Source organism: Lynx rufus, unplaced genomic scaffold, assembly GCF_022079265.1.
Source record: "Lynx rufus isolate CCGP_SWC_20201006 ecotype Redwood Valley unplaced genomic scaffold, mLynRuf1.p SCAF_12, whole genome shotgun sequence".
Taxonomy (NCBI): domain Eukaryota; kingdom Metazoa; phylum Chordata; class Mammalia; order Carnivora; family Felidae; genus Lynx; species Lynx rufus.
The window spans coordinates 63,887,150-63,900,035 of record NW_025814826.1 but is presented as its reverse complement, the minus strand read 5'-3'; the positions used below and the strand labels follow the sequence as shown (position 1 = coordinate 63,900,035).

Below are 12,886 nucleotides of genomic sequence, written 5' to 3'. Positions count from 1 at the left end.
ATGTATTAACGACCAACTGTGTGCCTCTCCCGGAGGGTGATGGAGACTTTGCGCCTGTGCCCAGACGGCCTCAGCCATGGCTGGGGGCTAGCAGCACGATGATACTGACGATGGAAACAATTGCATTTGCCAAGGGTTCATCAAGCATGCATCGAGACTATGTGCTGAATATAGGCACTTGGCTAATGGGTGCTGTTGTTACCTGCGATCCCTGGAATACTTTCACATCCCGTTGCGTTGGGTGGCCTAGGTGCATACTGCACACTGTCCTTCTAGAGCAAGAGGCAAATTAAGGTGGAACCAAGGCTGGCAGCTCGGGGTTGGTGACACTTTAGTCAGTGCTAGAAGCTGGGCTCAAAAGACCATCTCATTGCAAAGTGATGCCCCTGTCTCGTAGACCAGTGTTTTCAACCCTTGCCGCACAGTTCCACACTTGGAACTTGAAGGATGTGCCTTTGCCCGGGTCCAGCCTGAACCGGTGGAGACAGAGGATGAGGGAGTGGATCTCAGGTATTTGTATTCATTAAACGCTCCCCGGAGCAGTCAAAACCACAATGAGACATCACCTCACTCCTGTTAGAGTGGCTGTTACCCAAAAGACAAGAGCTGTCAAGTGCTGTCGAGGATGAGGAGGAAAGGGAAGCCTCGTGCACTGTTGGTGGGGATAAAAACTGGAGCAGTCACCGTGGAAAACACTGTGGAGGTTCTCCAGACGTTTAAGACGGCAGCTGTCATAGGATCCAACAGTTTCGCTACCGAGTAAACATCCAAGGATGTAATCACCATCCCGAAGAGACGTCTGCACGCCAGCATCCGCTGAAGCGTTATTCACGATAGCAAAGGCCTGGAAACAACCTGGGTGTTCATGTGCGGATGAATGGGTAAAGAAAACGTGGTCTATCTGTGCAGTGGAATACTATTCAGCCATAAGAAGCAAATCCTGCCATTTGCGACAATGTGGATGAATCTTTTTTTAAGTGTATTTATTTATTTTGAGAGAGAGAGTGGGACAGAGAGGGGGAGAGAGACAGAGCGCAGAGAGGGGAGAGAGAGAGAGCAGAGACAGAGAGAATCCCAAGCAGTCTCCACACTGACAGCACGGAGCCCGATGTGGGGCTCAAATTCATGAACCGTGAGATCGTGATCTGAACCGAAACCAAGAGTCAGCCCTGCCCGACCGACTGAGCAATTCAGGTGCTCCACAACGTGGATGGATCTCGAGGACACCATGCTAAGTGCAGTAAGTCGGGCGGAGAAAGACCGATCATGTATGATCTCACTTACCTGTGAAATGTAAAACAAAAACCCGAGTCCTAGGAACAGAGCACAGCTTGGCGGTTGCCAGAGGAAGGGGGAGACGGGGGATGGTGGTCAAGAGGTACAGACTTCCTGTTAGAAGATGAGTAGGTTCTGGGAGTGTCATACACGGTGTGGAGACTGAAGGTGACAGGAGTGTTCTGTGTGCTTGAAAGTTACTGCGAGGGTAGATCTTAAGTGCTCTCATCAAAGAGGGGAAGCGTGGTAAGCAGGTCAAGTGACGGATGTGTTAACTAACCCGATTGTGGTGATCACTTCACAGTGTATGCATTTATCACATCGTGATGCGGTACACTTGGAATGCCCAATGTTCTATGTCAGTTATTTCCCAGTAAAACTAGAAGAAAAAAATTAGAAAGGAAGAGCTCCCCAGATGAGTCTCCTGTGCCACCAGGGTTGAGAGCCCCTGGTCTAAAGCATGTCATAAAGTCAGCAAAACACTTCCTCCCGGTGGTAAGGCAGAGCACAGAGGTCGTGCTGCGTGCTGGGGTGTGGAAGGGTCTAGAAAGGAAGGGCCATTTGCTGGGAGCCCTGAGGAAAGGTGGGGCTTAGGTGTCACGGTCAGCAAGGAGTCACATTGCAGGCGCTACTCCTGATACAGGTGGGGACACGTGAGGGACACAGGAAGTCAGCTTAGAGAGTGTGGAAGGGAAAGATATGGCTGGCAAGGGACCTGGATGCCACCACGAGGAGCATACACCCCCTAAACGTGGAGGTGATGAAGGCGGTGCACCAGAGGGACGGCAAAGCGGTCCACCGGGCGGAAGACAGCAGGGGCCGCCGCTCTCCCCTTCCCCTGAGTGAATCCAGGGTGGCGGCACCTTGGAAAGGTCCACAGGCTTCCAGGCCCAAGTCCAGGCTCCAGCCCTTCCTCGTGTCAGCTGCGTGATCCTGCACCTGCGATTTAAGATCTCTACGGGCCTCGGATTCCTGTGCGTGTGTCGTGCTTGTTGTGAGGGGCCCAGGAGAGAGCTCACGAGAGGACCCTGCGAGTGCCCGGCCCAGGGGTCTGCCGAGCGGAGAAAACTGGGGGTCTCAGCTCCGCCCCTTGCGGCGTCCCAAGGAGGCACAATCTGCGAATTGCCGAACTCTTAGTTCTAGTTTTAGAAAACGCGGCCGTGCACGGCTGTTCGTCACCCCGCCGACCGTCTCTCCTCCCGCTGCCAGCGCGGTGTGCGGTCAGAGCTGGGGTGTTCCGTGCGTTCTCCGCTGGTGGCCGTGCCTGTGTCGCTCCGGTTCCCAGACAGCCAGCATTTCCCGAGTGTGCGCTCTGAGGCAGGTGCAGGTTAAGCGCTTGTGGTGTGCAGTCTCCCCCTGTAACCGCTGGGACTCTGCCTTCTTTTTTTTTTTAAAAAAAAGGTTTATTTATTTATTCTGAGAGAGACAGAGAGAGGGGAGAAGGGGAGGGGCAGAGAGAGAATCCCAAGCAGGCTCTGCACTGTCAGCACAGAGCCCGACACGAGGCTGGAACTCACGAACTGTGAGATCGTGACCTGAGCTGAAATCAAGAGTCAGACGCTTAACCGACGGAGCCACCCGGGCGCCCGGAGACTTTGCCTTTATAGAAGCACTCGGCCAGGGCACCCAGTAAGTGGTGGAGGGAGATGGGGTGCCCGCTCCTGGGCTGTGCAGCGCCCGGCCCTCTGCCTCAGTTTCCTGCCGTGCTCCTCTCCTCAGGGTGACCTCACTAGGTGCCGGGTGGATGGGGGGCTGTGGTCGTGACCCGGAGTCATGACATGCTGCAGAGGTGGCCCCGTCCACGCCAGGGAGACCTGGCTTTGAATTCCACACCTACTAACCGTGAGACTTTAGACAAGTTGCTTACACTTTATGGGCCTTGATTTTCTCATCTGTGAAGTGGAGACACAATCACTTGGTTTTGATTAACCTCCTTTTCTCCGAGTCGTAAGCTCTCACGCTGGCGGGCCGCGGGCTGCTATTCTGTGTGCGTTTCCTCAGTTAACGGACGCAGCAGTTCTCCAGCGTGGGCGATCCTGTTTTTCTCAGCGGATGAAGCATCAGGGCTCAGCTCACAGAGGACGGGTTGTTCGCCCAGAGTCACAGCACTTGGCAGAACAGGGTCAGGCGCCGGCCGCAGAGGCATGGAGCCCTCCCCCCTCCTCCACGACGCCCTCCTGGGAAGCAGAATCATCGTTTGCAATCCACGGAGGTGGAGCTCGTGGGGCATCCCCATGCGGCCCTGGCGGGCGGCAAACGCACAAAAAGCTGACCATCCTGTTTGCTACAATCATCACGCGACCTCGCTTGTCACTTCCCTGGCCATAAAGTAGGTTCTGGCACCACACGTGCCCAGCAGGGCATGTGGTTCAAAGGCCGTGCTCCACTTGTCCCCGTGACCACAGAGGGTCAGTGTTTCCGCGAACTACCTGGGAGAGATGGCTCAGGAGTGCCGATTCGTTTCAGCAAACATTTTGTGAGTCCCCCAGGACTCGCCAGGCCCTGCACTAGGCCCTGAGGACTCAGCGGGGATCCCCTTCCCTTGGGGGACCCACAGCCTAAGGAAGTGACTTGGTCACTCTCGAACCTCCAGTGCCCGGAAGGGCTCATTTGTGGAATGAACGGGTGCGCTCATGAATTGCAGGAATGCTACATGCTACCAAAGGTGACCCTGGTCACGCTGGTCCCAGCAAGTGACCCTGGAGCAGCTGTGATCACCCCAAGGCTGTTGGCTCGTCTCCAGGAGGAGGCGGGAGTCAGCACGCTCATTCACCGGCTCAGCAACCCCTGAGCGTCGCCACCAGGGAGGGCCAGTGGTCAGAGGCCACCTCTGCCGGACCGCACGGCACAGTCCTGAGGATGTGGGCTGGCTGTCCAGTTTGGCCAGGCCATGTCCCCTCTGGGTGACTGCTTTATCGCGTGTACAGGACCGTTCTCAGGGCGAAATGAGCTCACACATGCACACGGTTCCATTGCCACTTGTTGGCTCTGTCCCCATAGACCCTGCGTGCTGGTGGAGGCTGCAGATACGGACACAGACGTGTGTGTTTGTGGGACTTCATGAGGATGTGTCACTAGCTAAATTGCTGCGGGGAGACAGATACTAGTGGACCCCAGAGCGTAGGCTCTGTGGGAGAAAGCCTCCTGGTGTCCAGTAAGAGGACAGTCTGGGCAATGGAGGTGAAACGGAGAGCCTCAGAGCCAAGGCCAGGATTATGCATCAGTGAATGGGGCTCCCAGAAGGGGAGCCAGTGCGGCGACTGAGGCTCCGTCGGGGAGCCTGGGCTAACGATGAAGGAGCCTGCGCGCCCTGCATGGTGAAGAGCTTGGATTAATCCCCAGGCCATAGGGAGCTGTGCAGGAAGGTGACAAGCTCATTGGGGACCGTGTGGAGGAGGCGAGAAGGAGAGCGGGCCTTGAGGCAGGAAGGGTGGCTAATCACATTTACAGCTAAAGCCAGTGACAACACGGGCCCGTGTGGACTGGACGCTGGCTCCCACCTGTGACACACTGGGCACTCCCTCCCAGCAGCCCTGAAAATGCAGGGGGACGCACAGACATGTCCCCATTCATTTTGTCACAGCGGCACCAAAGGGTGGCCACCACCAGGGGGTGGGCTCAGCGCCTGGCCCCAAGGCGGTCTGCAGCCCACTGCTATATTGACGTATCTGGTCCCTGTGATGGTTCGGGTGAGAGCCGGGCTGCCGCCGAGTCTGTCTCATGAACAGCCAGTGGGTTGCCTTCCTCCTTTGGCGCCAGACCCCTGGTTTTGAGTGATGGTGTGGCTGCGGGCTTAGTTTTGTAGAGAGCAATCCAGGTAGCCCACTGATGTAAGGGTGTGGCTGGGTGAGGGGAAGGGAAGCAGGGACTGGGGGTGGGCTTCAGCTACAGAGCTGCCCTAGTGCTGGCGGCGGAAGAAACCGAGCCCCCTCCCCGGCTCCCCAAAAGGGTGCTCACAGCCCAGCAAGTATTCAGAGGCAGGACGTCGCCACCTAGTGGTCAGTCACACCAAGGAGTGAGGCGTCCCTCAAAGGGGATGGATGGAGGTGGGGGCTGGCGGGGAATCTTTCCCAGTGATTTACCAAAAGTTGAAAACATAGAGTTCTGTAGTCATGGAGCAGTTCACATGCATCTTTATGCCATGTGAATCGTATAACATTTATTAGGCGCCTACTGTGTGCCGGCCACTTTGCTCGTCATTGGCAATACAGTGATGGGGACACTTTGCCAGGGCTAGCAGCCTGGCCAGAAAGATTTGTTCAGAAGCTGCCGGTAAGGTCAGGGCTCCACCGGGAGGTGTAGGATGAGGGGCTCCTGGCTCTCTGAGAGGCTAACCACGAAGGAGTCCGTGTGTGTGCCCAGCGGCAGGGAGGGAACAGTCACATACGCTGATGTCCTTGCTGTGCATCCTGATCCGGGAAGGGATGGGGCGTGCTCTCTACCCACACGGGAAACGGGAAGGTTCTAGTGATATTGAGCCACGTGCTTTGGTACAACAGACATGCTCACCGTATGCTGATTATCTACCTGAAAGCAATTGCCAGCTTTCTTTTTTTTTTTTTTTTTTAATTTTTTTTTCAACGTTTATTTATTTTTGGGACAGAGAGAGACAGAGCATGAACGGGGGAGGGGCAGAGAGAGAGGGAGACACAGAATCGGAAACAGGCTCCAGGCTCCGAGCCATCAGCCCAGAGCCCGACGCGGGGCTCGAACTCACGGACCGCGAGATCGTGACCTGGCTGAAGTCGGACGCTTAACCGACTGCGCCACCCAGGCGCCCCAATTGCCAGCTTTCTTTAAGAATTCAGAAGGACTGGGTTTCCTTTCATACAAAGGACTCTTTCTTGTTTGCCGCTGTAGACTTCTAGGAGACCTTAAATTGTTGAACGGTCTTTCCTCAAGCTGTACTCTCCTAGCAGGAAATACTAAAAATAAGTTATCAGGTATAAATGAACAGCTACCAGTTGAGGTGGCCTGGGTTTTTCTTGTGTTGTTTACTTAATTGTGTGGACTTTTTTTTTTTTTTTTTTTGGCCAGTTACCTTGCCAGAGGGTTTTTTTTTTTTTTTTTTTTTAATTATTTCACTTAGGCCTGAGTACATCTTTGTGATGTGGGTCAAAACAATGACCCCACTGATAAGGATGTTACAAGATTTCTTACTGAATCCTTGCTTTGGTCTGTAGGTTTGGGCACGTAGGTTTCATTAGCCCAGTCGCCTAGCAGAGAAACGAAAGCTGTCGAGAGTGACCGTCCCCTGTGATCACGGCGACTTCTCCCGTGGCCAGCCACAGTCTCTGGCACGGTTACTTTTCAACACGAACTCTGGAGGGCACCTCACAGCTCTGATTATTTAGAGCCGGGGAGTGACAGAGCTCAGCCAGTGGAAGGTCTTTTGAGTACCATCCATTTCGGTCTCCAGTTTCAGAATTTCTCAAACTTGATATGCTTGAGAAATAGCTGGGAATCTTTTTGTTTGTTTGTTTGTTTGTTTTCTGGAAATCTTGCTAAACACAGATTCTGATTTGATCTGGGCTGAGGCAGGAGATTGTACCTTTATAAGATTTTCCAGGAGATGTCAGTGCAGGTACGACCCCCCTCTGCCATGCTGTGAGGCCGGGCACAGAGGCTGATCCCCTCAGCCTGGGCTTCCCTTCCCCAGGGAACCTCCCAAGCTGCACCCCCCCCCCGCCCCGAACATCTCCACTGCGGAGTGGGGCTTTGGCAGTAATGACCAGCATGCCCTCAAGGCCCCCTCCCCTCGAATGTGGGAACTGTTCACAGACCCAGAGGGACCCGGCCACGTTGTATGATCACTCTGACGACAGGGGCCTCTTCTGTAAGTGCAAATCTCTGGGTGTCAGAGAACCTGGTTAGTTCAGGGAAGGTACAGAGGCTTTTATTTACCTTGAGAACACAACACAGCTATCACTTCCTCCAGGAAGCCTCCCTGACCCTTCTGCAGTAGTCAGTACATATCTCTTCCACAGCACTTAGTAGGTATATTATAACTGTCTAAATGATTGACTGTCACAGGGCCATCTGCCTCTTCCAGGACTGGCTGTATTCTTCTGTGGCTCCCCCAAGCTCCGCACACCCCTGGCACATAACAGTCACTCAATAAACCGGGGGTGTGAGAGTGAACAAAGGTGCATGGTTAGAACCCAGGTGAGCGGCAGGGGTGAGTGGTGGAGCGTTCCTCAGGCAGCTTCACCCGCAGCAGCGTGGGGCCCAGTTGCCTCCTTGTTCGCCTGAAGGGCCTCTCCTCGGTCTTGCGTGAGAAGCCCCTCCATGCCCATCATCTGTAATGACACAGGCCCAGGCGTCTGTGAGAGGGAGGAGAGTCCTCTTGTGGCCTAATTAGAAGCTTCCTTAACCTTTTCTGGAGCCCTTTCTGTAATCAACCAGGGGAAAAAATAATTCTCCCAAAGACACGTTCAATGAGTAGCTTTGCTTTTTCGCTTTTTCGCTGTGGCAGCCGAGCTCGGGGTTCACGCTGTGTTTCCTGCTTCCACTGCGGCGGGGGTGGGAGAGCCATGGCTGGGAGGTCTGGTTACCGAGGCCTGGGGTGCCTCTTACTTATGCAGAGTCACCAGATTGTTCAGTAAAGAGTGACTAGATCCCCACTGCTCGTCCACCAGCGCGTAGTTATTGGGAATACAGAGAAGGCTGAGTCTCACGGCGCAGGCAAAGGAGGGCTGTAGGAACCACGTGTGGCCACGGGTGCCGTGAGCGTGGTCTGTGCGAGGTCAAGTAGGCTTCAGGAGAGCGAGGTTTGACTTACCCTTGAGCAGGTAGATGTTTCTAAAGAATCATCGGGAACAAGGGGGAGCGCATTGGCTCCTTGAACAGTTCTCTGGTGGGGAACAGACAAGTCCAAAGTGACGAAGGGAGGGAGAAGGGAGCTGGCTGATGAAAGGAGGCCCTCGGGGTGGACGTGCTGTCTGGTCAGAGCCTGGCACGTGGGTGTAGCCGGGTGTGTTCGGGCCACGGGAAGTGGGACAGTGTGGCCGGAGCAGGGTGTGCCCTGGGCCAGAAGGGAAGGGAGCCAGAGGTAAGGCAGGCCGTGGTGTCAGGGGTGAAATGGTGCCGAGCGCTGATGCACGTGTTTGGTGCTCATTAGCGAGGGGAAGTGGGGAAGAGGGGCCACTCCTGGTTCCACCCAAAGACCTCACATTCCAGCCTAGAGGATTCCCAGGGGCTGACCATGTCCCCCGCTCTCCCCAGCCCAGTGTTCACTTTTCCGCTTCTGAACGGTGTTGGCCACCGACAGTGGGGCTGAACCAAGAGTGGACAGTGCCCGTTTGACCCTTGCCTCCTAACAGAGCCGCTGCGGGAAGTAAGCTTCCCATCAGAAGAAAGTGGGGCCGTTCTCCCACTTGGGAGTTTTGCAGCTGGTGTATTCATCAAAAAGTGACCTTTCCTGTGGGAAGAAGCAGCTCAGAGATGGCTTCAGTTGGTTGACACCCGGTATCTAGAAGCCAGCCCTTAATTATAAACTAATGATACCTAAAGAATTAAGCTTACTGGATTCAAAACTCCTCCCTGCCTCCTTTTCTTCCTCTTAGATAGATGCCTCACTCCAGCCACCTGCCTTCCTCTGGCATCAGCCTTTAGTCCAAGGAAAGCAAAAGGCACTTCACTGTTGTGAGCAAGGCTTCGAACTTACTTTTCCTATTGTTACGGCATCCACTGAGTGCTCACTTGCTTTGCACACCCATTTCACAGATGAAGAAGCTGAGGCCCAGGGCAAAGAAGGATGGCAGAGATGGGCTTGAAGTGGCTGCGGTCATGTGTCCCTGATGCATCGCCCATGATAGAGAGATCCCCAACCCTCCCCATGGTTAACTCTCCTCTGTTCAGTGGGGCTCCCTGCAAGCAGAGACCTTCTCTTGTTTGTCTTTGTGGCCCTGTTTGTTCCAAACATGTGCCTGGGACATGGAAGATGCACATCTAGTGCTTGTGGAACCCATGGTGAGGCCTAGAAGTCAGTGTCAGGCCTTGACACCTGGCTTCTGCCTCTCCTCGGAGACCTGATCTCCCCTCTCCAGAACCAAAGGGCCCCCTTCCCCTGTAGCAGGTGGCCTCCCAGTTCTACACTCAAGCTGTCCAAAGTTCCCGTAAAGGCTCTAGGCTGGCTTCTTCAAGTTGTAGTTAAGGCCACCCGTGATCCCCCATAAGGTATTTAGAGCAATGGCGGGAGGATGGTGGAGGGCTGTTGGGCACCGCCCCCCCCTTTTGGGAATCACCTAGACTAGTTGGTGCCCTGAGGCTACAAAGACGTAAGCACTTCTCAGGAAGCATCCTCAATGCCTCCTGTGTAAAGGCAGCTTGGTGCTATGGGTCTGTGGTTAGACAGCCGAGCCACTGATTCCCAGCTCTGTGTGACCTTGGCTGTGCTACTGTAGTCCTCTGATTCTCGTTTTCTTTTTCTGTGCGGTGACGTACAATACCAGACGGTAATGGTAGGGATGGAGTGGGGAAGTGCCTAGGGTTCTACCTGCCAAATAGTGGCCATGAAGAACTGGAGTCCGTAGAGAGTACAGAGGACGGAACTCAGGATGCAATGCGATACAGAATCCAGAGAAAGGAGCGACGCACTAAAAGCAGAGGGGTCTTCCAAGAGGAAGACTGCAGGAGCTCCATGGGGAAGAGGTTCTTTACTACCCCCTTTTTGGCCTTTCCAGGTGTTGAACAATCCAGAGAAGATCGCTGAGCAGATAAGTAAGGATCTCGCCTGGCTCACCTCCCACCTGATGGCTCTCTGGACCCAGTTCCTAGACACGGTGACTCTGCACTCCCAGGTGACCACTTACCTCACCCAGGAACATCACACCTTGAGGGTAAGGTGTCCAATGGTACACAATCTCTAATCATGCGTGCGGGGGATCCCTTGAGGAAGCTTGACGACAGTTAGTTCGTTGGGCAGGACAGGAATTGGGGTTGACTTCCATAGTCAGTGCTGGTCCTGAGTGCTGGTCCTGACCCCACCACCAGCTCGCAGGGAGGCTTTATGAACTTGTTCAGCCTCGGAAACTGTTGCCTCCACCGTTCATGAGACCCTGCCTTGGCTACCTGATGATAACAGAGCCTGCCTTGAGGGGTGTGACGAGTGCTTAGAAAAGTGTTTTCAAATGTAAGATCTTATTCTTTGCTACCAGCTCAGGTGCATACGGATAGGTCCTTATGCATAGTAGATGTTGGTTGGTCTCCTCATTTACAGCAAGAGAACCAAATATCTGGGTCCACAAAGCACTTAGTGGACACACTTCCATGACTGGCTTTGCAAATTCTGTTTCGTCTGCACTTACTTATGGTCACAGTCTTCGAGTGTCTTATATTCTAGTAGAAGAAATGCAACCTGAGTAAGAACATGACAGAAAGCAATGCAGGAACAGATTCATAAACATGCATTCAACTGTGTCCATAAGCCAGCTTTGGGCTAAGAGCCCCAAGTGAGAGAGGCTAGCTGTGGAAGTATTTGTTTCAGACCACCTGGGTGGGGGGCTCAGCTGTCCTCAGTACATGCCACTTACCTCCGTGAGCCCCAGTTCCCTCTGAAAAATCAAGGTCGTGCCCACCCAACGAGTTAAATTGTTTACATTATCTTATTCCTCAGGTCCGAAGGTTTTCTGAGGCCTTCTTTTATATGGAGCACCAAAAAGTTGCAGTCCTGACCTTTCAGGAAAATCTGTAAGTAACCAATCGCGTGCCCGCATCACACTGTAAAAGTAGCCACCCGAGACATTCTTATCCAAAGGTACTTCTTCCCTCGTCTCCGCCTGCAAAGGAGAGAAGTCTAGCCACCTTTGCACATTCAGGCTGCCTTTTGTCTGCAGGCAAGAGAGTCAGACAAATTGCAGAGGCGGGATCTAGCAGGTGGCAGAGAAGGTCAGTAGCCAAAGTTTTCTTTCGTTGAGTGTTATTATGGTTCTATAGACAGAATCAAGACTTCCCAGGTCCCTGAAGACATCTGTGCTGAGTCTTTGTGAAATGAATGAGAAGTAGGTGGTGTGGCCACAAGCAATGTCAGAAAAAACACAGAACTCGCTGGAGACTTCGCAGGAGCTTCTAAACGCACTTAGCATAAGAATGAAGACCAAACTGCCTCATTAGGAGGGCTGATGAATTTCTAAGTCTGCCTTCCTCCCAAATTAAAGAAAAAATGAAAACCATACAAGAAAAATCAGAGGGTTAACAAGAAATGAGGTCATTGTCTCCTAGATCTCCCTGGTGGGGAGGGACAGATGGGTTTCCCCCAAGATGGGTTGGCCTTTGCCACACAGGGGGTTCTTTTTGTTTCTGAAAGATACATCCACCTCAAGGAATAAATGTGGATGGAATGATGTTTGAAATGGCACAGTAGATCCAACAGGAGAAATATTATAGGTCCGCCTCCCACGTGAGACAGATCTGAAGACCTTTTCGTCCCCCATGTTGACAACCCTCTCTCGCTTCTTTCCACACTTCATCCTGGTGGAAAGTAGACCGGCATTTACAGTTTACCTCGCGGAGCCTGAAAGCGAGGGGGCGCCAAGGGAGACACGCCCGGGGTTAAAATAGCTTGTCTAGAAACACGTACGACCTCTCGCTCGCTCACGCGTTTCTTCATCCCATCCAGCTCTTGGCCAGGACGGGCTGAAGGGCCGTTCTCAAACTAAAATCAGAAGGCGTTAACCTGACAAATGTAAACATAACATGGAGGGCCGCTGAGCAAAAAGGCTGCGAGTCAGGACTGTTGTAGGAATCTGCTTCCTGACTCCCGCCGCAACAGGCGAACCCTAGGTGGTTGGGCCGCGCTGTGGTCCCCGGGGGTGTAAGTCCACGTGGAAGGAACAGACACAAGGGCCATTTTGTGGAAATGCCAATTTCCACATCCACTGTACCAAGTACAGAGGATGTAACATTCGGCCGACCTGGGTTCAAGATCCTGTTCCTCTCTTGATCTACGGCAGGTCCTTGACAAAGTCATTTTTTTGTTGATTTTTTTTTCTCTTACTGTCCCCTAGTCTTTGTTTCCTTGAAACAGGCAGGATAATGGTTGTAGAACATCCACGCCCATGGAACACACTGTTCAAGCCACAGACTCGACTCACAGAATGTTAGGTGATGACTAATACGTTACACAATCGTCTCTTGTGCCCGCAGGCACTGGGGACACCACAGGGAACAAAGTAAAGACTCTGTCCTTGGGGTCCCTCATTCTAGGGCAGAAACAGGCAAGATGTAAGTTGTGTCATTTCAGGTAGCGACAAGTAAAGAGAAACAAGTCAAGGTGAGGACACAGAACATGAGGAGAAAGGATGCGGCCAGCGTCTTCATACACGGTGAAGGACTAGCTCTCAGAGAAACAAAACCCAAAACTCGGGTCTCTAGTGTTTGCTGATTTCCACTGTGTGAACGCTGGCACCGTGGTCACTTTCAAGCTGCCACTATGTGTTTTTTGCTTGTTTGTTTCAAATTTTTGTTTAGATTCTGATTAACAAACAGCGTAATATTGGTTTCAGGTATAGAATGTAGTGGTCTGTCACTTATGTACAACACCCAGAGCTCATCACAAGTACCCTCCTTTTTTTAGTGTTTATTTATTTATGTTGAGAGAGAGAGAGAGAGT

General features: G+C 52.9%; 1 protein-coding gene across 1 annotated transcript in view; it reads left to right on the top strand.

The window, feature by feature from the left end:
* The window catches only part of FAM135B (family with sequence similarity 135 member B), a 183,741-nt gene that overhangs the window by 144,532 nt on the left and 26,323 nt on the right, over positions 1–12,886 (top strand). Inside the window, exons 9-10 of the mRNA XM_047073820.1 lie at positions 9,960–10,115; positions 10,892–10,965. Coding sequence (XP_046929776.1) covers positions 9,960–10,115; positions 10,892–10,965 — 230 coding nt within the window. The remainder of the gene's footprint in view (positions 1–9,959; positions 10,116–10,891; positions 10,966–12,886) is intronic.